Below are 26,486 nucleotides of genomic sequence, written 5' to 3'. Positions count from 1 at the left end.
TATTAGGGCTGGTATTAGGGCTGGTAACCTGTGGTTTTGTAAATAATAAGGGAGGGCGAGGTGATGACCTTGATCAACGTTGCCCTAATGTCTGTGCCTAAATGGTAAGTGTTCTGGCTTTTTGAAAGCTCTCTCTCCATCTTGAGGTCCTTGCAGGGCTGTATCCTGCTTGTTCCAGGCAGACTTGACATATTAGCTTGGCAGGCAATGACTCTCCACCACAAATGCAGCAACTATTAGGGCTGGTAACCAGTGATTTTTGTAAACGGGGAGCAATGATAATGAGTGGTGAGATGATGACCTTGATCAACAGTGCCTGGATGTCTGCTCTTAGATGGCGACTTGTCTTGACCTTTAGAGGGCTTCCTCCATCTTGAGGTCCTTACAGGGCTGTAGATATTGGCTCTCTTTTTCTCAATCTTCACTACTTACCCAACCCCTGTACCTTAAAAGCAATGGGTGGTCTGACTGGGCAGCGTTCCCCAAAGAAACAGAGCAAAGCAGCAAACTGAAATGAAAAACAGCATGACACAGTGATCCCAGAGCAAGTATTGAGCAGGGGATAGGAAGAGCCAAGGTGACATGCCATAAAGAGCACAGCGACTTCATAGCAACACTGAGAAGGAGATAGGAAAAGCTCAGGTGATTTCCATAAATAAGGGAAAACACACCTGCAAACAATGACCACATAAGCATCCAGCATGCATGAGTAGAGAACTCCACCATGTGTTGCCCAAAAATGCCATAAAATCTTTTAAAACTATCACATTTTGTCATTAGTGATGATATCAGTGCCTGAGCATGCTCAGATCGCCATCTTGGAAAAGGGCTAGCCAGGAAACAGGCCACAGGGGCGGCATCACTTCCTGTCATTCATATTTAGAGTGTACTTGCACTGCTGCAGCCATCTTGGAAATGGCAAACACCCACAAAAAAGAGAAAATAAGTGAAAAGCATATAGAAAGCAAAGGGGAAAACGCTGTCACTTATGTCAAAGCTTGTCTAAATCTTTCTTTGACAGGCTTGCTCCGCCAGAATGGGGCTCCAACCATATAGCTCATGTAGAGGCTGTACAGGAAGGATTTCCACCCAGGAGAGGCTGAACTATGCCCCCCAGACCACCAGAATAGGGCTCCAATCATATAGCCCATTTACAGATTGTACAGGAAGGACTTCCACCCAGGAGAGGCTAAACCAGGCTGGGGCGACAAACAGTACGGCATACCTCGCGACTCCAGTCCTAATCAGGTGAGGACAAAAAGGAAAATTCTGTGAGCCGGGTCTGTCTTTGATTTATAGTTAACCAGTCCTATTAGGATGTGGGGGCGGAGCCACAACGCACTGTATGCTACAATATTTCGCCAGGAAAATAAATGTCTGTTGTAAGTATTCCCGGGTGAACAAGGCCTTATAAGTATATGACAATGTCTGGTATTTTATGTAATTGGGTGCAAATCACATAAACATGATAGCTACTGCTTATACTATTTATTAAAGTTATTTTGTAGCTGTAAGTACCTACAAATTGCTCAAGAAATTCACTTCAGCAGTATTATAAACTGGAAGAAGTATAGGTGAGCAGTGATGTTTTCAAACCCATATAACATGGCTACATAGTACTTAATGACAGCTTTAAAAGTATTATCTTATTTGAAGAGGTTGTAAACCCTCGAAAGTTTTTTTTTTTTTCTTTCTGAAACCTGAAAGAGAAACACATAATGAGCTAGTATGCATAGCATACTTGCTCATTATGAAATACTTACCTAAGAACGAGTCCCCGCCGTGCCGCCCGCTTAGCTGGATGACGGGCGACATGTCCAGTCGCCCGTCTTCCGGGATCGCGGCATCCGGCCATCTGATTGGCCGGAGCCGCGGTGACGTCACTCCTGCGCACGCGCGCGGGAGCCGACGGTCACGGCACGGGGCTCTGAAGAAACGGCACCAGCGGCCGTTCCTTCAGAGCGCATGCGCCAGTGACGTCACTGGCTGCATGTAAGGTAAATATCTCCTAAACGGTACATGTTTAGGAGATATTTACAGTACCTATAGGCTTACCTATAGGTAAAAGTGTCAGAGGAGGGTTTACTTCCTCTTTAAAGCAAACTGCATTGTTTTAAGTGAACCTTTCCATAAGAATGTATCTTCATTATCAGCTGGTTTATCGACACCCTTCCTTTCTCCTAATGTGCTCCGACTAGACTAAACAGCGTTGTTACTGATATGAAAATTGCAATGTTTTATGAAATGTTAAAGTCAGTCTGACAAAAATGGACCCCTGGCAAGCCTGAAAAAATAAAAAGGCAACTCCAGCTGCAATACACATCTCCTCTCAGGGTTGACTGACATTCAATGTCATTCAACCTACTTTTGAACCCAGGGTGTAAAGGCTCCAACTCTCATCCTGGCCTCACAGAAGAACACTGCACATTGTGGCACCACGCCATTGAGTGCACTTTAATCTCTGTAGCATTTAGGATCCACCCACTGCCCAAAGATGAAGAGGGTGAAGAGCACCTGGAAGACACCTTGAAAAAAAATGTAGACAGAATTTTTTTTACAATTGCTAACTCCCAACATTGTGACCAAAAATGGGCTTTAACAGCCAAGACCTCATTTTTCTCACTGCTCTCCCTGGAAGTGATACGCTGACCATTATCACAGCAAGAGTTGGAGAGGGGGTTTGATGTCTTTGAAGTGCAAACTCAAAATAATAGCCTGTATTTTCCTTTTCTGTGCCATGCGAAATGGCAGCGCCCAATAGGGGAAGAAGTGGGTGACATGTGAATAATTTAAAGTGTTTTGGTTCATAGGTAATATATGAGTAAGTTATTTATCATCTTAAGTGAGTATTTTTGAGTTATTTTCTTTTCATAAAATGTCTGAAAATATTGGCATCAATTGAAGGAACAATAAACTAGCATCACTGCTCCAAACAGGGCTGCCAATAAGGGTGTACCATGGGACCTCCTGTACAAGGCCCAGGCACACGGGGGGGGGGAGCTGGGCCCGCAGCAGCTGGTGAGAGAGGAAAGCCAGCAGCGGTGCAGAAGGGGACACACAGAGGTAATCAGATGTAGGCAGAATAGGGAGGGGGATTGGTGCGGCGCAGAGGGGAATCAATTACAATAATGACGCCCTGTGTGTCTCTCCCTGCAGCAGCTGAATGACGGTTTCTTCTCCACTCCCTCCCCATGGCTATCAGCTGCTGCAGGGAGAGACACACAGGGCATCGTTCTTTTAATTGACCCCCCATGTCGCACCAATCCCCCTCCCTATCCTGCCCACATCTGATTCCCCCAGTGTGCCCCCTTCTGCAGCGCTGCTGGCTTCCCTCTCCCACCAGCTGCAGGGGGATGTTCAGGATTGAGGGTGAGGGAAAGGGCCGGTAAATATGTCCCCTCCCTTTAGTGAATGAACACAGTGAGTGATCAGTACGGATCACTCCAGTGTCCATATATAACTGAAGCACAGTAAACTCTGTCTGCTTCAGTTTATGAATGAACAGAAGACATTTATCTTCAGTGCAGCTGAGGCTGCAAAGAAAGGAACTGAACAATCTGTGTCCTTCATTCCTTCCTCTGTTGAGATGTCAGGGGTCTATTTAGACCCCTGGTATTTCACCCAAGCCCCCCAACAGTGTTGTAAAAAAAAAAAGTAAAAGATCATTTTAAAAATGTAAAAAAATCATTTAAAAAGTGTAAAAAATAATAACAAATTTAAAAAATAATTTAAAAAATGTACAAAATAATTTAAAAAATGATTGTAAAAAAATATAAAAAAATACTTTTAAATATGAAGGGCTCATTCACACAGGTTTTCATGCCCATACAGTGTGAATGAATGTTTTTGTGCAACTGGAGCCACCTGTTACTCTATGAGGATGCAGTGGCTGTATGAACACAGCCGCAGGCCCTAATCTGATAGGTGTGCAGGGGTGGGTGAATAACCCCAAATGTACAATGTCAGTGTTCACGGGCCATACACCTGCTTTCACATGCGTGTCAAATTAGGACCTGTGGTTCTGTTCCTACAGCTGCTGCATCCCTATATCATAACATAGGCTGCCTGCACACAGCATTAGCCACATAAAAAAAAAAACACACAAATTCACACTGTACAGGCCACAACACCTTTGTGAATGAGCCTCAATACCTCATTTACAAACAGTACTTTATTTTTTTATCTCAATATATAATTTTATCCTTTAGATTTAGCAGGAAATTAGTAAGTTATGTTATATTTGTGTTCGCTAATAATGATTTTAGTATATTTTTACTGAAAATATTATTTTGATATTTTTTGGGGGAAGGGTCCTGTCAGTTAGACTATATATAGGGCCCCGTGTTTTCTCACAGCACCCAGGTCCAAATGTCATATCTCACTATAAACATGATGGTCAAAATGTACGTCCATCCAATTTTTCTCTGTTTTGGATATACTGGGGAAGGGTTAAAACCCTTGTCACGTTTTAGTTTTTACTGCTATCCAAAACTGTTAGAGAGAGTTCGACCCGGATTTCCTTTTCTGCTGACAATGGTTTCACCAGACGTGAAGGCTAAAATTCCAATGAACTATTTTTTGCTGCCTGTGTCCTTGATTTGTCGTCACTTCTGTCTGGTGAAACTGTTGTCAGTGGAACAAGAAGAGAGGGAAAATCTCTCTAAAGGACGCAGCAGAAGCTTTAACCTTTATCGGGGAAAAAAAAATAAAAATCTATTGGCTGGATATACGCTTTAGGCCCTGTTCACACCTAGTGTTTTTCAGCCCACAAAACGCTCATCTCTGAAGTTCCAAAATGCCCAACAAGCAAAATCCCATTCGTTTCAATGGCCCCTGTTCACATATGAGCGTTTTGTTGCCTGAAGCTCAAAAAAGTACATGAGCTTCTTTTTTTTTTTGGTAGATTACAAGCGTTTTTGGTCAGATGTTAATGCCTGCCTCCAAACTACTGCAAAAACACCCAAAAAATGCCTGAAAATGCCCAAAAAACGCCTGAAAATAATATGCTTTTAGCCAATAAAATTGAGTTGAACTACTACCTATGAGCCCTTTTATATCCTTTATGTATTCACTGTGGATGTTTTGACGAACTGGAATATGGAGATTGCTCAATATCTATGACTCAGATTGGGGAGATATCTGTGCCTAAAGATGGTGGAGTGGTCTACATCCGGTTCTGATTGGAGGAGATTAAAAGGCTCTATATTTGCATTTATCTGGTGAGTGAGCAATACCTGAGGGGGTCACGTGGTGTGGTGGAAGCTTTCATCTTACCTTCATCCGTGGATTCTCCCTTTTTTTTGAGGACTTTGCTTATTCACATATGTGGATTCTTAAAGGGTTTTCACAGCGCTGCTTATGTGTTGGACTTTTTCTACATACGGATACTGAAGGGAATAGCACAGGATTTCTTTTATTTATTATTTTAAGCAGCAGCTATATATGTCAGATTGGTGTATTCATATTATTTGGCATATGATTTATTTATTTTTTCCTTAAGCACAGGGTGATTGCGATAATATTTGTTTCCTTATTATTATCTCAGTCTTGGTTTAAGATTATATTTTTTTAAGCAGAGGCCCTAGAGAATAAAATAGTGGGTATTGCAATTTTTTCTGTCACATGGTATTTGCGCAGTGGTTTTTCAAATGCAATTTTTTGGGAAAAAATACACTTTAGTTAATTTTAATGCAAAAAAACACAATATAATATTGGATTGTTTTGGAAAATACATTGTTACAGCAAGTAAAGAGATACCTAACATGACTAGGGTTGAGCGGACACCTAGATGTCCGTGTTCGACGGGTTCGGCCGAACTTTAAAAAAAAGTCCGGGTCCGTGTCCCGGACTTTTACCGAACTTTTCCCGGACACCGAACCCCATTGAAGTCAATGGGGACCCGAACTTTAAGGCACTAAAATGGCTCTAAAACACCAAAGGAAAGGGCTAGAGTGCTGCAAATGGCAGCAAAACGTAATTAAGAGCATGGCAAGTGCTCTGCAAACAAATGTGGATAGGGAAATAACTTAAAACAACAAAAAAAAACAGAAAAATAAAACAATGTTCTTCTTCATCTCTGAAGGACGAGGCCCATATGGAGTAGGAGGGAGGTTGAGGTGGTGGTGGATGTGGCGGTGACATAGGCGTGCGCACAGGGTGTGCTGGGTGTGCCTGGGCACACCCTAATCACCTAGGGCACATAGCATTGCCAGTGAGGAGATGGGAAAGATCTCCCTGGGACCTGCTCTGCTCTATTTCTCCTTGCCTACAGGTACATGGCCCCGATACATTACTCTCCCTGCTGGCAAACACATGCATGTGTATTTCAACTTTGGGGTGCACACCTTAATGCAATAGGCTGCGCACACCTATGGGCGGTGTAGGTGGAAGCGGCGGTGGAGGAGGACCAGGGCCGGATTAACAGCATCATGGGCTTGGTGCTGAGGATTTTGAAGGGCCTTAGGGCCGTGCCTTGCCATGCACCCAGAGGAGGAAGGGTGCAGCCATGCATGCCTAATTCAACATGGGATGCTGTCTCTGAAGCCCATAAACACATCCATGCATCGCCAACTGTCCCTCCTTGTCCGGCCTTCACGCTGTGTGGGGAGGTTCTGAGGGTGCTGCCTGGGGAAGCGAGCATAGAAGCCAGACTTCTGTGTTTACAAGTGACAGAAGAGCGGTAACAGTGAATATGGCCAACCCGGGGCCTATATAAAAGGTAGGGGCCTGGAGCTGCAGCTCCAATAGCCCCTACATTAATCTGGCCCTGAGGAGGAGGACGAGGTAGCCAACACTGCTTCTTTTCACAAATTTTAAATGAGGGTACACCCCAAAAGAGTGAGAAAGAGCAAAAATGGAACAATGGGTGGGTAAGGTCGGTATCCATTGCTATTCTGCATAAGGTACGGAAAAGTCCCGTGGGATCCATGCCTGGTTCATTTTAATGAACGTGAGCTTGTCCACATTGTCTCTGGACAGGCGGCTGCGCTTGTCTGTTATAACGCCCCCAGCCGTGCTAAATACCCGTTCAGATAATACACTGGCTGCAGGGCACGCCAGCACCTCCAAGGCGTAAAGGGCAAGCTCAGGCCATGTGCCCAATTTGGAGACCCAGAAGTTGAAGGGGGCAGACCCGTCATTCACTACATGTAGGCGTGTGCACACATACTGCTCCACCATGTTGGTAAAATGCTGCCTCCTGCTAAGACGTTCCATCTGAGCTGCTGGTGCTGCTGTTTGTTGTGGCGTGCTGACAAAGCTTTTCCACATTTCGGCCATGCTAACCCTGCCTTCTGAGGTGCTGGCGGTGCCCTGGTTGCGTTGGCGACCTCCTCCTCCTCCTCCTCTGCCTTGTGCTTCCACTGTGGCCCCGCTGTCAGATGGGAATGCCAGCAGCATGGCGTCTACCAGCGTGCGCTTGTACTCGCGCATCTTGCGATCGCGCTCCAGTGAGTGAATTAAGGACGGTACGTTGTCCTTGTAACGGGGATCCAGCAGCGTGGCCACCCAGTAATCAGCACAAGTTAGAATGTGGGCAACTCGGCGGTCGTTGTGGAGACACTGCAGCATGTAATCGCTCATGTGTGCCAGGCTGCCCAGAGGCAACGAAAGGCTGTCCTCTGTGGGAGGTGTATGGTCCGTGTCCTCTGTATCCCCCCAGCCACGCACCAGTGATGGCCATGAGCTGGCCTGGGTGCCACCCTGCTGTGAACATGGTTCCATCTCCTCCTCCAGCTCCTCCTCCTCCTCATCCTCCTCATCCTCCAGAACTGTGCCCCTGCTGGACAATTGCGTCCCTGGCGTTTGCGTGTGCAGGAACCCACCCTCGGAGCCCCTTGCGAATGACTGCCCTGAAAGCCTTGGAAATGTTACCTCTTCATCCTCCTCCTCCTCCTTATCCTGTGCCACATCCTCTTCCATCATCGCCCGAATTGTTTTTTCAAGGAGGCATAGAAGTGGGATAGTTAAGCTGAGAACGGCGTCATTGCCACTGGCCATGTTGGTGGAGTACTCAAAACAGCGCAACAAGGCACACAGGTCTCGCATGGAGGCCCAGTTATTGGTGGTGAAGTGGTGCTGTTCCGCAGAGCGACTCACGCGTGCGTGCTGCAGCTGAAACTCCACTATGGCCTGCTGCTGCTCGCACAGTCTTTCCAGCATGTGCAAGGTGGAGTTCCACCTTGTGGGCACGTCACATATGAGGCGGTGAGCGGGAAGGCCGAAGTTACGCTGCAGCGCTGCCAGGCGAGCAGCAGCAGGGTGAGAACGCCGAAAGTGCGCACAAACGGCCCGCACTTTCTGCAGCAGCTCTGACATATCGGGGTAGTTTTTAAGGAACCTCTGCACCACCAAATTCAGCACATGCGCCAGGCAAGGGATGTGCGTCAAACCGGCTAGGCCCAGAGCTGCTATGAGATTTCGCCCGTTATCGCACACCACCAGGCCGGGCTTGAGGCTCGCTGGCAGCAACCACTCATTTGTCTGCTGTTCCATGCTCCTCCACAACTCCTGCGCGGTGTGTGGTTTGTCCCCCAAACAGGCAAGTTGTAAAACTGCCTGCTGTCGTTTACCCCTGGCCGTGCTGAAGTTGGTGGTGAAGGTGTTACGCTGTCCGGATGAGGAGGCGGTAGAGGATGAGGAAGCGGAGTAGGAGGAGTTAGGAACAGGAGGCAAACTGAAGCGCCCTGCAATCCTCGGTGGTGGAAGGACATGCGCCAAATTGCTATCCGCCTCAGGCCCATCCGCCACTGCATTTACCCAGTGTGCCGTTAGGGAGATATAACGCCCCTGACCGTGCTTACTGGTCCACGTATCCGTAGTTAGGTGGACCTTGGCACAGATGGCGTTGCGCAGTGCACACCTGATTTTTTCCCCCACTTGGTTGTGCAGGGAAGGGATGGCTTGCCTGGAAAAGTAGTGGCGGCTGGGCACGACGTACTGTGGGACAGCCACCGACATAAGGTTTTTAAAACTGTGCGTCTCCACCAGACGGAATGACAGCATTTCAAAGGCCAATAATTTTGAAATGCTGGCATTCAGGGCCAGGGATCGCGGGTGGGTAGGGGGGTACTTCCTCTTCCTCTCAAGTGTTTGGGAGATGGAAAGCTGAACGCTTCCACGGGACATTGTGGAGATGGTTGTTGGTGACCCAGGTGGTGGTGTTGCTGACAGATCGTCTGTTTGCGGGGTGGCAGGTGCCGGTATCACTACAGATGTGGCTGGAGCGGCCGAGACTGCAGCAGAAGAGGAAGCAGGATGAGCCAGAGACGTTTCTTGGTTTTGAAGGTGTGTACTCCACTGCAGCTCGTGCTTTGCACTTAGATGCCTGATCATGCAGGTTGTGCTCAGGTTGAGAAGGTTCATGCCTCGCTTCAAGCTCTGATTGCACAGGGTGCAAACCACTCGTGTCCTGTCATCAGCACATTTTCTAAAGAACTTCCACGCTAGAGAACTCCTTTGAGCTGACTTTGGTGCGCTCGTTCCCTTGCTGCGTTGGGCAGTAGCGGGCGTAGTGTCTAGGGCACGGCCGCTCCGCTTCTGCACCCTGCTCCCTCTTCTGCTGTGCTGGTGGCTCTGTGCGACCACCGCCTCTTCCTCCAAACTACTCAGTTCACCTGCATGACGTTCATTCCATGTGGGGTCGAGGACCTCATCGTCCTCCACATCATCTTCCACCCAGTCTTCACCCCTGCCCTCCTTGTCGGTCTCCACAATGCTGAACGCCGCAGCAGTTGGCACCTGCGTTTCGTCATCATCGGAGACGTGCTGCGATGATCCTTGCATGTACTCATCTTGAGAAATAAGTGGTTGGGCATCGCTGCACTCAATCTCTTCCACTTCTGGGGCAGGGCTAGGTGGATGGCCCTGGGAAACCCTGCTGACAGAGTCCTCAAAAAGAATAAGAGACTGCTGTATGGCTTGGGGCTCAGACTGCTGGCCTGATTTGCAAGGGGGTGAGGTGAAAGACGGTTGGACATTGGCTGCAGGTGCCAACTCTGACCTTTCTGCAGTAGACTGGGTGGGAGACAATGTGAAGGAACTGGAGGCACTGTCAGCAGCAAACCAATCTACTATCGCCTCAACTTGTTCTGGCCTCATCACTTCTAGGGGCGTTTGATGCCCTACCAAATACTGATGCAGGTTCTGTCGCCTACTCACACTTGAGGAAGGTGTTTCACTTGTGCGTGTAGCTGGCACAGATCGACCATGTCCTCTCCTTGCAACAGGAGCTCTACCAGCAGCACCACGACCCAGGCCACGGCCCTTATTTGACGGTCTCCTCATATTTCTGTAATTTAAGATCTTGCCCTAGAAAGGTTTTTATTGAATAGCGGAATAGAAAATATGATCCAAAAAAAGTGTATGTATATCACACGTACACAACCACACTAGGCCCCAATTACTATTGTTTGTACCCCTAAAAGGCTAGATGAGGAGTAGGGGGAGTATGGAACAGGCAGCACCCTCAAACCTTCAGAAGTATGAGATGAACCCCAACAACTTGGAAAGGTGGATCTCTCTCACACGTACCGACACAGACTATCCCGCAATTCAATTGATCCTCAAAGGTTTTTATTGAATAGCGGAATAGGAAATATGATCAAAAAAAGTGTATGTATCTCGCACGTACACAACCACACTAGGCCCCAATTACTATTGTTTGTACCCCTAAAAGGCTAGATGAGGAGTAGGGGGGGTATGGAACAGGCAGCACCCTCAAACCTTCAGAAGTATGAGATGAACCCCAACAACTTGGAAAGGTGGATCTCTCTCACACGTACCGACACAGACTATCCCGCAATTCAATTGATCCTCAAAGGTTTTTATTGAATAGCGGAATAGGAAATATGATCAAAAAAAGTGTATGTATCTCGCACGTACACAACCACACTAGGCCCCAATTACTATTGTTTGTACCCCTAAAAGGCTAGATGAGGAGTAGGGGGGGTATGGAACAGGCAGCACCCTCAAACCTTCAGAAGTATGAGATGAACCCCAACAACTTGGAAAGGTGGATCTCTCTCACACGTACCGACACAGACTATCCCGCAATTCAATTGATCCTCAAAGGTTTTTATTGAATAGCGGAATAGGAAATATGATCAAAAAAAGTGTATGTATCTCGCACGTACACAACCACACTAGGCCCCAATTACTATTGTTTGTACCCCTAAAAGGCTAGATGAGGAGTAGGGGGGGTATGGAACAGGCAGCACCCTCAAACCTTCAGAAGTATGAGATGAACCCCAACAACTTGGAAAGGTGGATCTCTCTCACACGTACCGACACAGACTATCCCGCAATTCAATTGATCCTCAAAGGTTTTTATTGAATAGCGGAATAGGAAATATGATCAAAAAAAGTGTATGTATCTCGCACGTACACAACCACACTAGGCCCCAATTACTATTGTTTGTACCCCTAAAAGGCTAGATGAGGAGTAGGGGGGGTATGGAACAGGCAGCACCCTCAAACCTTCAGAAGTATGAGATGAACCCCAACAACTTGGAAAGGTGGATCTCTCTCACACGTACCGACACAGACTATCCCGCAATTCAATTGATCCTCAAAGGTTTTTATTGAATAGCGGAATAGGAAATATGATCAAAAAAAGTGTATGTATCTCGCACGTACACAACCACACTAGGCCCCAATTACTATTGTTTGTACCCCTAAAAGGCTAGATGAGGAGTAGGGGGGGTATGGAACAGGCAGCACCCTCAAACCTTCAGAAGTATGAGATGAACCTCAACAACTTGGAAAGGTGGATCTCTCTCACACGTACCAACACAGACTATCCCCCAATTTAACTGATCCCCAAAGGTTTTTGATTAAATAGCGGAATAGAAAATATGATCCCAAAAAAGTGTATGTATATCACACGTACACAACCACACTAGGCCCCAATTACTATTGTTTGTACCCCTAAAAGGCTAGGAGTAGGGGGAGTATGGAACAGGCAGCACCCTCAAACCTTCAGAAGTATGAGATGAACCCCAACAACTTGGAAAGGTGGATCTCTCTCACACGTACCAACACAGACTATCCCCCAATTTAACTGATCCCCAAAGGTTTTTGATTAAATAGCGGAATAGAAAATATGATCCCAAAAAAGTGTATGTATATCACACGTACACAACCACACTAGGCCCCAATTACTATTGTTTGTACCCCTAAAAGGCTAGGAGTAGGGGGAGTATGGAACAGGCAGCACCCTCAAACCTTCAGAAGTATGAGATGAACCTCAACAACTTGGAAAGGTGGATCTCTCTCACACGTACCAACACAGACTATCCCCCAATTTAACTGATCCCCAAAGGTTTTTGATTAAATAGCGGAATAGAAAATATGATCCCAAAAAAGTGTATGTATATCACACGTACACAACCACACTAGGCCCCAATTACTATTGTTTGTACCCCTAAAAGGCTAGGAGTAGGGGGAGTATGGAACAGGCAGCACCCTCAAACCTTCAGAAGTATGAGATGAACCCCAACAACTTGGAAAGGTGGATCTCTCTCACACGTACCAACACAGACTATCCCCCAATTTAACTGATCCCCAAAGGTTTTTGATTAAATAGCGGAATAGAAAATATGATCCCAAAAAAGTGTATGTATATCACACGTACACAACCACACTAGGCCCCAATTACTATTGTTTGTACCCCTAAAAGGCTAGGAGTAGGGGGAGTATGGAACAGGCAGCACCCTCAAACCTTCAGAAGTATGAGATGAACCCCAACAACTTGGAAAGGTGGATCTCTCTCACACGTACCAACACAGACTATCCCCCAATTTAACTGATCCCCAAAGGTTTTTGATTAAATAGCGGAATAGAAAATATGATCCCAAAAAAGTGTATGTATATCACACGTACACAACCACACTAGGCCCCAATTACTATTGTTTGTACCCCTAAAAGGCTAGGAGTAGGGGGAGTATGGAACAGGCAGCACCCTCAAACCTTCAGAAGTATGAGATGAACCCCAACAACTTGGAAAGGTGGATCTCTCTCACACGTACCAACACAGACTATCCCCCAATTTAACTGATCCCCAAAGGTTTTTGATTAAATAGCGGAATAGAAAATATGATCCCAAAAAAGTGTATGTATATCACACGTACACAACCACACTAGGCCCCAATTACTATTGTTTGTACCCCTAAAAGGCTAGGAGTAGGGGGAGTATGGAACAGGCAGCACCCTCAAACCTTCAGAAGTATGAGATGAACCCCAACAACTTGGAAAGGTGGATCTCTCTCACACGTACCAACACAGACTATCCCCCAATTTAACTGATCCCCAAAGGTTTTTGATTAAATAGCGGAATAGAAAATATGATCCCAAAAAAGTGTATGTATATCACACGTACACAACCACACTAGGCCCCAATTACTATTGTTTGTACCCCTAAAAGGCTAGATGAGGAGTAGGGGGAGTATGGAACAGGCAGCACCCTCAAACCTTCAGTATGAGATTGTGTTCACTGTACCCCACAAAGATTGAGTTCACTGCACCCCACAATGATTGTGTTCACTGCACCCCACAAAGATTGTGTTCACTGCACCTCACAAAGATTGTGTTCACTGTACCCCCCAAAGATTGTGTTCACTGCACCCCACAAAGATTCTGTTCACTGTACCCCACAAAGATTGTGTTCACTGCACCCCAAAAAGATTGTGTTCACTGCACCCCAAAAAGGATGTTGTTCACTGCACCCCAAAAAGGATGTTGTTCACTCCACCCCAAAAAGATTGTGTTCACTGCACCCCACAAAGATTGTGTTCACTGCACCCCAAAAAGATTGTGTTCACTGCACCCCAAAAATGATTTTGTTCACTGCACCCCAAAAAGGATTTTGTTCACTGCACCCCAAAAAGGATGTTGTTCACTCCACCCCAAAAAGATTGTGTTCACTGCACCCCAAAAAGATTGTGTTCACTGCACCCCACAAAGGATTTTGTTCACTGCACCCCAAAAAGATTGTGTTCACTGCACCCCAAAAAGGATGTTGTTCACTGCACCCCAAAAAGGATTTTGTTCACTGCACCCCAAAAAGATTGTGTTCACTGCACCCCACAAAGGATTTTGTTCACTGCACCCCACAAAGATTGTGTTCACTGCACACCAAAAAGGATTGTGTTCACTGCACCCCAAAAAGATTTTGTTCACTGCACCCCAAAAAGATTGTGTTCACTGCAGCCCAAAAAGATTGTGTTCACTGCAGCCCAAAAAGATTGTGTTCACTGCAGCCCAAAAAGATTGTGTTCACTGCAGCCCAAAAAGATTGTGTTCACTGCAGCTCACACACAGAAAAATGGATGTGGATCACTGACACCTGCCTATCTCCAATCCCACACCACACAGCAATATCGATTGTAGTTTGTAGAACACAGTTTCCCTAAAATTCAGCAGACTCTGTCCCTAACAGGATTGAGAAGAGATCGTAGATCAGGATTGAGTGCAGACCCCACCCCCCACACAGCAATATCGATTGTAGTTTGTAGAAGACACTGACCCTATATAATTCAGCAGACTCTATCCCTAAAATGCCTACAACTCGCCCTGCCTAAACACTCCGACCTGTCCCTCAATTCTATCCGGACACAAATGGTTTTTTCCTGCCTATCTTTCCCTAATCAGCAGCCAGCACGTTGATGTGTGCTCTGTCCCTGAATCTAAGCAGCATAATGACGCCGCTGCGGCTGCCTCGAACTTATAAAGACTTGGTCACATGCTTCAGACGGCCAATCACAGCTACTGAGACATTTGCAGGCATGGCTGGGATGGCTTAAGGCACACCAGTTAAACGATTGTTGATTGGCTGTTGAAAGCCCGCCATGAAAAGAGCGCCAAAGCATGCAAAACCCGGAAATAAAACGACCGAACACGGATTTTTACCCGAACATACAGTAAAGTGTCCGTGTCCGTGTTCGGGTACAAAAAATCCAATTATTCGGTACGAACACGAATAATACAGTCCGTGTTCGCTCAACACTAAACATGACACATTTTAAAATTGTGAAATGTAAAAATTATTTATAGGTGACGCTTTATAAGCCTTACACTGGATGTCCGGTGCTAAAATTATTGCTCTTACTATACCGTTTATGGCGATAACTCAAATGTGTAGTACAATCACCGTTTACATACACCTACTGAACGTATGCGTTTGCCTTTGTGCACGAGCAAGCGGGGGCAGGGGTGCTTACAAAAAATGTAATTATTTATTTTATTTACTTTTTTTTTTTTTTACACATTTCTCTTTAAAACATTTTATGAACTTTTTTGAACAACATCTCTTGTGACTGCATGGCCAGTGACAGTTACACTTTACTGAGACATCTGGGGTTTATTAGACCCCAGATCTCTCCTCTGCCCTCAAAAGCATCTGATCAAACCAAGACTGGTTTGAACAGACGCTTGTTAAGGCCGGTAATGGCTTGGTTACATGAGACTGAAACCTCATCGCTTCTAGTTTCTGACATCACACAGTGGGAAGAACAACATCAGTTCCTCTCACTGTGTCCCAGGAACTGGATGCCACCAGTCGCATCCTTTCCAGGCTCTACGATTGCAGGGGATCAGCAGGAGTGGGGTGGGACTCCATTCCGCCGCTTGTAAAAGTAATCCAGCAGCTTCTTGGCCTCTAGGATTACTTTTTTCATTAAAGAGAATCTTCGGTCCTAAAAAATTATATCGTGATCATTGCTGCAGCTGCAGTGATGACCGATATATCCCCTTTCCAATCCAGCAACGTACCAGTAAGTTGCTGGTCATCAAGTGGTTAAGGGTTGGTTCACCCCACAAATTCTGCATTCTAGATGTGTTTCTGCATGCACATTTACATGTGTTTTGATGCATTTTTGAAGCATTTCAGTGTGTTTTTGATGCATTCCAGTGCATTTTTCGCCCTCTTTTTTCTTCATCTCCATTTAGAACATGTGAGTTCTGGTGTGTTTCTGGTGCATTTACATGTGTTCCAGCACATTCCAGTGCATTTTCCATGCATTTTTCCACATTCTAGATTAGTTCCATACAGAAAAATACAGCATGTTCAACTTTTGTAGACTGCACTGGAACGCCCTGCACTTGTGTAAACTAGGGCCAATGGAATACATGGTAAACACTGTGCATGCATTCTTTTTTGCTCTGTGGGAGCCACTGTGGAATACCTGATGCTTTTGGGTATGTGGGAGCATGTGACCTCCTTTCATGATGGAGTGCTTGGGTCTAGCAGCAGTAGGTAACTGGCATGGGATGAAACAATGATGTCATCAGCTTTGTATAAGCTCTGACACCATTAACCACCATTACCTGTACGTCAGTTCGGAGAAGTGGTTGTACCGAGATGATGCCTGCAGCTACAGGCATCAACCCGGTACCGTTCTTTAGACCCAGCAGTTGGCTTTCAGAAGATAACAGTCGATGCAGCTCGGGAGCCACTCGGCCGTTATCACAGCGAGCAGGAGGGGACATCCGCCGGCTGATTGGAGTCCTGAACAAAGCCAGATTCGGCTTTGATCGGGTCTCCGCTGTAGTAACCCAGAAGCGACAGCATAAAGCCACTTTCGGTTTACTCGGCCGCTAATGGCACCGAATTTAAAAAACTGTCAGTATTCAAAAATGCTGGTTTCTGCAATTTGAATACTTTGAAGTGCAATGGAGAGGTCTGGGTTCTTTTAGACCCCGATCCCTTCATGAAGAGTACCTGTCACTGCCTATTACTGTCACAAAGGATGTTTACATTCTATTTGACAGCAATAAAAGTGATCAGATTTTTTTTTTTTTTTAAACAGTGCTAAAAAATAAAAAAATTAAATAAAATAAATAGGAAAAATATACATTTTTTTAAAGTGCATCTTCGCCGTGAGTTTGCGCACAAAAGGAAACGCATATATAAGTCGCACCCGCAAATGAAAACAGTGTTCAAACTACAAACGTAAGGTATCGCCGCAATCGCCAGAGTGAGAGCAATATTTCTAAAAAAAAGATCTACTCTGTAACTCTAAACTGGTAACCTTTAAAAGAATTTTAAAGTGTTGCCTAGGGAAATTTTTAAGTACTATAATTTGTCACCATTCCACGAGTGTGCGCGATTTTAAACCATAACCTGTTAGGTATCCAAATGCCGCGTGACAAAAAATATTGCAACTACCACCATTTTATTCTCCAGAGCCTTTGTTAAAAATATACATATAATATTTGGGGGTTCTAAGTAATTTTCTGGCTAAAATTACTGATTTTAACTTGTAAACAAAATGTGTCAGAAATAGGCTTGGTCCTTAAGTGGGTAAAGAGAACCTGTCCTGTTTATTTCAATTACAAGGGATGTTTACATTCCTTGTAATAGAAATAAAAGTGATTAAAATTATTTATTTTCATAGGAACAGTGTAAAAAAAATTAAAAAGAAAAAGAAATAAGAAAAATAAAATTTTAAGCACCCCGTCTTTCTGAACTGGCGCGCAGAAGCCAACGCATACGCAAGTCGCGCCCAAATATGTAAACGGTATTCAAACCACCAAATCGCCCCGATCGTTAGAGCAAGAGCAATAATTCTAGCACTAGACCTCCTCTGTAACTCTAAACTGGTAACCTGGAGAAATGTTTAAAGCGTCGCCTATGGAGGTTTTTAAGTACCAAAGTTTGTCACCATTCCACAAGCATTCGCAGTTTTAAAGCATGAAATGTTAGGTATCAATTTACTCAGGCGTAACATCATCTTTCACATTGTAGAAAAATATTGGGCAAACTTTACTGTTTTCTTATTTTGTAAATCAAAAAAGTGTATTTTTTCCCAAACAATTGCATCTGTAAGAATGCTGCGCAAATACGGTGTGATAAAAAATATTGCAACGATCTCCATTTTATTCTCTAGGGTCTCTGCTTAAAAACTATACATAATGTTTGGGAGTTCTAAGTAATTTTCTAGCAAAAAATACTGATTTTAACTTGTAAACAACAAGTGTCAGAAATATGCCTGGTCCTTAAGTGGTTAAATGCCCCCATAGACATTAGAGGGTGGTCAAGATCTACCCTCCTTCAAGCAATTAGTCCAGCTGTCAAGTCCCTGCACAAATATGGCTGCATCTCTTTGTATTTGCACTACAGACACCACCACTGTTGACCACTGTTGACTTTGTAGGGGAAACTACGATGACTGGACAAGATTATCTATTGTAAATACGTATTTCCCCACAAACTTCAGACAGTGATGTTTGTTGGTGCACATTTTGGTCACCTCCTAATCCAGCCAAAAACAGCTAAATTTAGAGACTGTTATGTAATGCAGTGTTTCTCAACCTTTTTTCAGTCAAGGCGCCCTTAAAAATGATGGACAATCTCGAGGTACCCTCCAAAATTATGGACAGTCTTCAGGCGCCCCATTCTAAAATCTAAAAACTATTCTTATAGTTTTACATATTATAGCAACATCAATACACATAGAACACCCAGTGTTAAAGGTGATTTATTCTTCCAAAGCAAATACGCTTTTAAAAAAACTGGTACTGACTAGTATCCCAATGTTTCTCTTCTCCCTCACTTAGCTAATGAGACCCCAAAGCTGATGGAGGGAGGCAAGGGAGGGTCAAACAAGGATGATATGCAGGCAACTGACATCCTCCTTATCAACTGATGATGTCATTGGTTTCATCCACCCACCAGCTTGTATACAACTTTGGGGTAATTTTTAGCCGTTTTGCCAAAGCACCCCCACCCCAGGGTACCTGGGCACTCTGGTTGAAAAAGGTTGATCTAATGTGTTTAGGCCCTATTAGTTAGTATGGTAAAGCCTACATATTGATAATTTTTAAAAAAACAGCACAAGGGATAGCACTTTTATTTAATGAGAAGTGCCCCTTGTGCTGGTGCTGGCTTTCTTAGTTGAAATCCAAAGCCCTCTGCCCCCCCCTTCTACCCCTGTAACTGTAATTTTCCAGTGCTGCAGGGTTTAAAATGAGCACTGGACCTGTAATCCATCATCAATAGTGCTGACTATACCCACCCTTTTTTCCTCCTTCCTCCATTCATAGAAGCAGTACTATAGCTTCAATAATGAAAAGTGTTCTATGAATGGAGGAGGAGGACCTTTTATTCATCTGTCTGTCCTCCATTCATAGATCATTTTCCATTCAGAGAAGCTATAGTGCAGCTTCTATGATTGGAGGAGAGGTTGAAAAGGAGGGGCATGGCCAACATTCTTGGTGACTGCCTATGATTGGTCTAGCACTTGTATTAACACCCAAAGCACCAGAAGATAATGGCTGCAGGAGTATGAGGGATGGGAGAGAAGAAAGAGGGTTTCAACTGCCGGCCGCACAAGGGACACTTCTCATTAAATATAAGTACTGTTCCTTGTGCTGATTTTTAAAAGAAAGTACCTAAACTTAGACTTGAAGCAGCCTTTCTCTGATTTGCAGACAGCATACTTGCTTTGCAACAGTGAAAATGAGCCTGCAATGGTTTTCATTGCCAGATATTTGTGGAAAAGGACCATTCACAACTCTCTTTCTAGTGATGCAGCATAGGAGAATCTGATTTTTGAGGAAGACTGAAACTCTGAGCAGGGAACCCCTGCTGTCAGTTGGGTAATCCCCAACTGTCTGCTGGGTAATTGGGTGGAGAGAGATAATGATAGTGAGATAATGACTTCTCCACACATGTGACATGAACACACAAAGGAGAACTCCTTTAATCAGTATTAAACCCAAAAGCAAACATTTATTATATTGCAGATTATAAGTTCTTAGGTGTGATGACTGTATTTGTTTCCTTTTTTAGGCTTTATTTCTTCTAGTTTCATCTGGCAATACAGCCAGCAAGTCTGTTGTTTTTCATAGTACAAACTCTCCAGCAAAATGAATCAGTTTACATGGATAGGACGAACCACATACCACTGGCAGGGGTAATTAACCACTTCCCATGAATTGACGTAGCTCTACGTCAGCTCAGAGAAGTAGTTGTACCGGGGTGATGCCTCTAGCTGCAGGCATCATTCCAGTACCATTTTTTAGAGACGACAGTTGGCTTTCAAGTGGTAATGGCCAATGTGGCTCGGGAGCCGCTAGGCCTTTACCCCAGTGAGCAGGAAGGGAAGCCCCCCTCCCGCCGTCTTCCCCGACTCTGCTTGGGTCTCCCGTTCCACCAGGAGACCCGAGCAACCAGTCAGCATGTCCAACAGCTGGTTGCAGTCCCCATCAAAGCCGAATTTGGCTTTGATCGGGTCTCTGATGTAGTAACCTGGAAGTGGCGTGATGACATCAGGTCCGGGTTACTCGGCGGCTAAAGGTGCCAATTTTAAAAAACTGTCAGTATTCAAAAATGCAGATTTCGGCATTTTGAATACATTGAAGTGCAGTGGAGGGGTTTGGGGTCTTTTAGACCCCCGATCCCTCCATAAAGAGCCTATTACTGTCACAAGGGATGTTTAAATTTAGATTTTTTTTTTTAAACTGTTAAAAAATTTAAAAATTAAATAAAATAAATAGGAAAAAAAAATGTTAACCACTTTACCACCGGAGGATTTTGCTGTCCTACGTCCAGGCCACTTTTTGCGATTTGGCACTGTGCGACTTTAACTGACAATTGCGCGGTCATGCAATGCCGTACCCAAACGAAATGTACGTCCTTTTTTCCCCACAAACAGAGCTTTCTTTTGGTGGTATTTGATCACCTGTGCAATTTTCATTTTTTGCGATATTAATAAAAAAAAGCGACAATTTTGAAAATATAGCAATATTTTTCTACTTTGACAGTTAAAAAATTTCCAATATATTCAAATTTTGTCATATATTTAGGCCAAAATGTATTTAGCTACATGTCCTTGACAAAAAAATTCTCAATGAGCGTATTTTTAACTGCTTTAAGACCGGAAGATTTTACCCCCATTCCAGACCAGGCCATATTTTGCGATTCGGCACTGCGTTAGTTTAACGGACAATTGCGCGGTCGTGCGATGCTGTACCCAAATTAAATGTATGTTCTTTTTTTCCCCACAAATAGAGATTTCTTTTGGTGGTATTTGATCACCTGTGCGATTTTTACTTTTTGCGCTATAAACAAAAAAGGAGCGACAATTTTGAAAAAATAACAATATTTTTCACATTTTTTTTATATGAAATTCCCCCCAAAAAAATGTAAAAATCAAAAATTTTTATTATTTTAGGCCAATTTGTTTTCTGCTACATATTTTTTGTAAAAAAAAATCACAATAAGCGTGTTTTGATTGGTATGCGCAAAAGTTATCGCAGCTACTAACTACAGGAAATTTATGTCATTTTTATTGTTTTTTTTTTTTAACTAGTAATGGCAGCGATCTGCGATTTTGTTTGCGGGACTGCGACATTGCGGCGGACAGATTGGACCCTTGACTGACATTTTTGACACTTTTGGGGGAACCAGTGACATTACTACAGTAATCAGTGCTATAAATATGCACTGTTACTGTAAAAATGACACTGGCAGGGAAGGGGTTAACTTTATTGGAGAGGAAGGGGTTACTGTATGCCTGGTGCTTACTAACGTGTGTGGGGGGAGGTGACTGAGTGACACAGGCACAGATCGCAGGTTCAGCTATGCTGAATCCTGCAATCTGTCACTGTTTGTCACTTAGGAGATCCGCCCGCTTTGTTTACACAAGCGGGCGGATTTCCACACTCGATCCCCGATGATCGGGGAAGAGCAGCGGTGATCACCACCACTCATCCCCTGGCCCGACTCCCGCTGTGACTGAGTACAGCGGGAGCGAGCCTCCGGCGGCACGCGCGCGCCGCCCACAAGGGGAGGAGTCCAGCGACGTAGGTCTACGTCGCTGGACGATTTCGAACCACTTTTCCGCAGTAAACCGGTCGGCAAGTGGTTAAAGCGAACCCCCCCCCCCCGTCGACGTGAGCTCACGCACGAAAGAAAAGGCATACGGAAGTCACGCCCGCAAATTAAAGCGCTGTTCAAACCACACATGTGAGGAATCGCCATGATCACCAGAGCAAGAGCAATAATTCTAAAAAAAGACCTTCTATATAACTCTAGACTGGTAACCATTAAAAAAATTTAAAATGTTTCCTATAGAGATATATATTGACCCTAGGTTGTCGCCATTCCGCGGGTATTTGCACAATTTTAAACCGTAACATGTTAGGTATCTATTAACTCGGCGTGACATCATCTTTCACAATATATTAAAGAAAATGGCTAACTTTACTGTTTAGTTTTTTTATGTGAAGTGAAATGTATTTTTTCCCAAAAAATGGTGTTTGAAAGGCCTCTGCGCAAATACTGCGTAACAAAAAATATTGCAATGACCGCAATTTAATCCCCAGAGTTTTTGCTTGAAAAATATATATAATGTTTGGGGGTTCCAAGTAATTTTCTAGCTAAAAATACAGATTTTAACTTGTAAACAACGTGAGTCAGAAATGGGCTTGGTCAGTCCACCTGTCCACTCTCATCCGATCCCATCCGATCCCATCCCCTGGACGGATGGAAAATAGGGTTTCCATCCATCTGGATTTCATGGACAGGATCGGATGCGGATGGCAGCGGGTGTCAGCGGACATGTCTCTGCTGACATCTGCTGCCCCATAGGGATGCATGGAGGATCTGATCAGATCCGCCTAAAAAACTGACAGGCGGATCTGATCGGATCGTTCGTGTGAAAGGACCCTTAGTTAATTTCCTGCTACTATTTGTTGGCCATACACGAATGATTGAGATTCCTAGAAGAGTCCAGTTTGGTCCAGTAATGCCTTGTGGAGGAGTGTCCTTGTGTTATCCAGAGAGACATATTAACAGGTGATTGGGACTCTGTAGTAGGGTCATTTCTTAGAGGTGAGAAGACATTCCAGCTAGAGGTGGTGGTCACTAAAGTCACTGGATTATAGGAATTTTTTTAACACTATTTTCATACATATAAATTGGGACTTTTAATATTGGTTGTGCTACACTGGATATGTTATATTGATATTTATTTAGAGTCACAGGTGGACACACTTTTGATTAGTGTTGGCAGCAATCATAATTTACAATTATTCCTGTTATGAGTGGTTAATACCGTTTGCACACAATTTATTTTATTGCGTTGATCATACACTGATTTTGATGTATTAAGTATTAGTTGGCACATAGATTCTCTTCACTGGGTTTAATAATATTGTGTTGATTATATATTGTGTTTATATAGGTAAGTATAACATGTTTGTTATTTAAAAGAAAACAAAAAAACTAGACTTTATTATTATGGCTTTAACCACTTCCCGTCCCGTGTAGGCGAAAGACGGCTACAGCGCGGACCTTAATTGCAGGGAGGGCATTTATGTATGTCCTCCCGTGCACGAGCTGCCTGCGTGCTCCCTGCGAAGCGCACGCAGCTCGCTCTGTGATCAGCGAGTCCATGAGACTCGGCTGATCACAGATCCCATCCCGGCCCCAGCCCCGTACCACGTGATCAGCTGTCAGCCAATGACAGCTGATCACGTGATGTAAACAGTGTGAGGAGAAAAAAAAAAGCAGATTGCCGGCTGCTGCTAGAGGGAAATCGGTCCCAAAGAGGAGAGGATCATTTTTGACCCAGTGCCACCTACCAGTGCCCACCAGTGCCATCTACCAGTGCAGGTCAGTGCCACCTATCATTGCTCACCAGTGCCATCTATCAGTGCCATATCATCAGTGCTGAAACAGTGTCACCTACCAGTGCCTATCATTGTCCATCAGTGCCACCTATCAGTGCCCATCTTTGCCACCTATTAGTGCCCATCAGTGCCCATGAGTGCCACCTATCAGTGCCACCTATTAGTGCCCTTCAGTGTTGCCCATCAGCGCCGCCTTATCAGTGCCCATCAGTGCTGCCTTATCAGTGCCCACCATTGTTGTCTTATCAGTGCCCATCAGTGCAGCCTATCAGTGCCTATCAGGGCCCATCAGTGCTGCCTCAGCGCACATCAATGAAGGAGAAAAATTACCTGTTTGCTAAATTTTATAACAAACTATAAAAACTGGTTTGTTTGGGGTTTTTTTTCAAAATTTTCGGTAATTTTTGTTTGTTTAGCAGTGGGTACAGTGTTGTATGACCGTGCATTTGTCATTCAAAGTGTGACAGCGCTGAAAGCTGAGAATTGGCCAGGGCAGGAAAGGGGTTTAAGTGCCCAGTAGGCAAGTGGTTACGAATAGAGAATTTAAAGCTAAAAGCTGATTGGTTGCCATGCATGGTTGCTACAGATTCGGTTTTCTCCGGTCTTAGTACATTTTTCTGTTTGTGTGCTGTTATCTTATTCACTAACCTATTACTGTAAGAATAAGCAATTACACAGAATAAGCAATGAACAAGGCCATTTAGAAGATCTAGCACATTTCATAAGTATAATGGTGGAACTACTAATCCTATTTACACAGTAATATTGATTGTCAGATTGTTAGGGGCTTTGGGTTGCAGACATTTGATGTAGATCAGGAAAAAGTTGCAGCAGAGTTGAAATGTAAGTGCATTAGCACTGTCCCTGATTTATGTATAAATGATGCTTTGCAGAATGCATTAGACATTTCCTCCAAAGGCTTACTAGGATGGATCAATGTTCTTTGTCCCCCCTAGAGACTATAGCAAAGTAATAATCTGGTAATTACTTGTACAGAATATGCAGAAACAAATGTCACTAGATCATAACAGTAAAGTGAGAAAAAAAGAGCACCAAGGTCCATTATATAATACGCCATGCTTAAAATAAATGTTTTACAAGTTCCATCATATTTAGGTTACTTCCCTTATGCTGTATAAGGATCCCAAGGCCATCATAGTAAAGTGACATCACAAGTACTAGTAATTTACAAGTCCTACTCCAGCAGAGATAATGAGCCATGCACAGTGCTCTGGGTGGGGCTGCCTGTCCACAATGTAGGCAATTCTTCACCAGAGCAGTGTGTAGTAATAATATGAGTGTGCAGCTTGAACTATCTTAGCCCCCTTATGAAGCCCTCCCCCTAGCAGTGAAATGAACTCACCAGCCTGGATTTGGTGCGTTGCAGAAATTCCTCCATAATAAAGAGTTGAGGAGCCCTCCCTAGGCGGAGGATGCTGCGGCTGCTTGGAGGTGCGTGCACCTGCTGCTGCTGCTGCTGCTTGTACGGCTCCCCGCAGAGCGCCCTAATGACGACTCGCAGTCACAGCACAACATCAGCACCAGCAACTTCCCGGCCGCTCTCCCACTGAGGATGCTGGGGCCGCGTGCACGCGCATGGAACCTCTCCAAGGTGCTGAAATGTGATACCGCGCAGTGCGGTCATACACCACTAACCCGTTCACTGCTGCTACTACTGACTACACCAAAACACTGGAAGCAGCTGAGATCACCTATTAGATTCTGTGCTTTCTTCTTCTACATTATTATCTTATTAACCATGTCCCTGCATCATCACAATGACCTGCTAAGGGCCTTCTAGGTAATCTGACATACTTCCTATGAGGATAAGGACTAGTATAAGGATAATAAGGACTATAAGAGTCATTTCACACCATAATGTCCCAAAAAACCCACCACAACGTATCTGAAATGCATGCGCGTTGATGAGCAATTAACATGCATTTTCAGGCGCATTGGGGGGGTGTTACATTCAAAGGCGTACCTAGGGTCTCCAGCTCCCCTGGCAAAGAGCTGTATTGGCGCCCCCCCATGAAAAAGTAAAAAATGTAACTAAAAAATATATATAAAAGGGAATTGAAAGTTTCTGAGGTGTCCCTTGTTGGCCCAGTGTAGAGCTCTCTAGTGGGCAAACATTGTGTCAGGTCTGAACAACAAGAAAGAGAGCGGTGAGAGATAGAGAGAGGGAGAGAAAGAGGGGGGGGGGGTTGACAGAGAGAGAGAGAGGGGGGGGTGAGAGAGGAGGGGGGTTGCCGAAAGAGAGGGGGGTGACGGAGAGAGGAGGGGGGTAACAGAGAGAGAGAGGGGGTGACAGAGAGAGAGAGGTGGTGACAGAGAGAGAGGGGGGTGACAGAGAGAGGAGGGGGGTAACAGAGAGAGAGAGAGAGGGGTGACAGAGAGAGGAGGGGGGAGGTAACAGAGAGAGAGAGAGAGGGGTGACAGAGAGAGAGAGAGGGGTGACAGAGAGAGGAGGGGGGTAACAGAGAGAGAGAGGGGGTGACAGATAGAGGAGGGTAACAGAGAGAGAGAGGGGTGACATAGAGAGGAGGGGAGTAACAGAGAGAGAGAGGGGTGACAGAGAGAGGAGGGGTGTAACAGAGAGAGGAGGGGGTAACAGAGAGAGAGAGGGGTAACAGAGAGAGAAGGGGGTAACAGAGAGAGAGGTAACAGAGAGAGAGGGGGGGTAACAGAGAGAGAGAGGGGTAACAGAGAGAGAGGGGTGACAGAGAGAGGAGGGGGGTAACAGAGAGAGAGACAGGTGACAGAGAGAGAGAGGGTGACAGAGAGAGGAGGGGGTAACAGAGAGAGAGGGGTGACAGATAGAGGAGGGGGGTAACAGAGAGAGGGGTGACAGA

General features: G+C 44.8%; 1 protein-coding gene across 1 annotated transcript in view; it reads right to left on the bottom strand.

The window, feature by feature from the left end:
• PRUNE2 (prune homolog 2 with BCH domain) overlaps positions 1-25,194 on the bottom strand; it is a 452,865-nt gene extending 427,671 nt beyond the window's left edge. The window contains exon 1 of the mRNA XM_082264016.1: positions 24,995-25,194. Within this exon, the coding sequence (XP_082120142.1) occupies positions 24,995-25,030 (36 nt within the window). The 5' untranslated portion in view covers positions 25,031-25,194. The remainder of the gene's footprint in view (positions 1-24,994) is intronic.
• Between the last annotated feature and the right edge of the window lie 1,292 nt (positions 25,195-26,486).

This window comes from Pelophylax lessonae (genome assembly GCF_965119305.1).
Source record: "Pelophylax lessonae genome assembly, chromosome: 1".
NCBI classification, from domain to species: Eukaryota; Metazoa; Chordata; class Amphibia; order Anura; family Ranidae; genus Pelophylax; species Pelophylax lessonae.
Note: the sequence above shows the minus strand (reverse complement) of the source record. Positions and strands in the feature narration are given on the sequence as shown.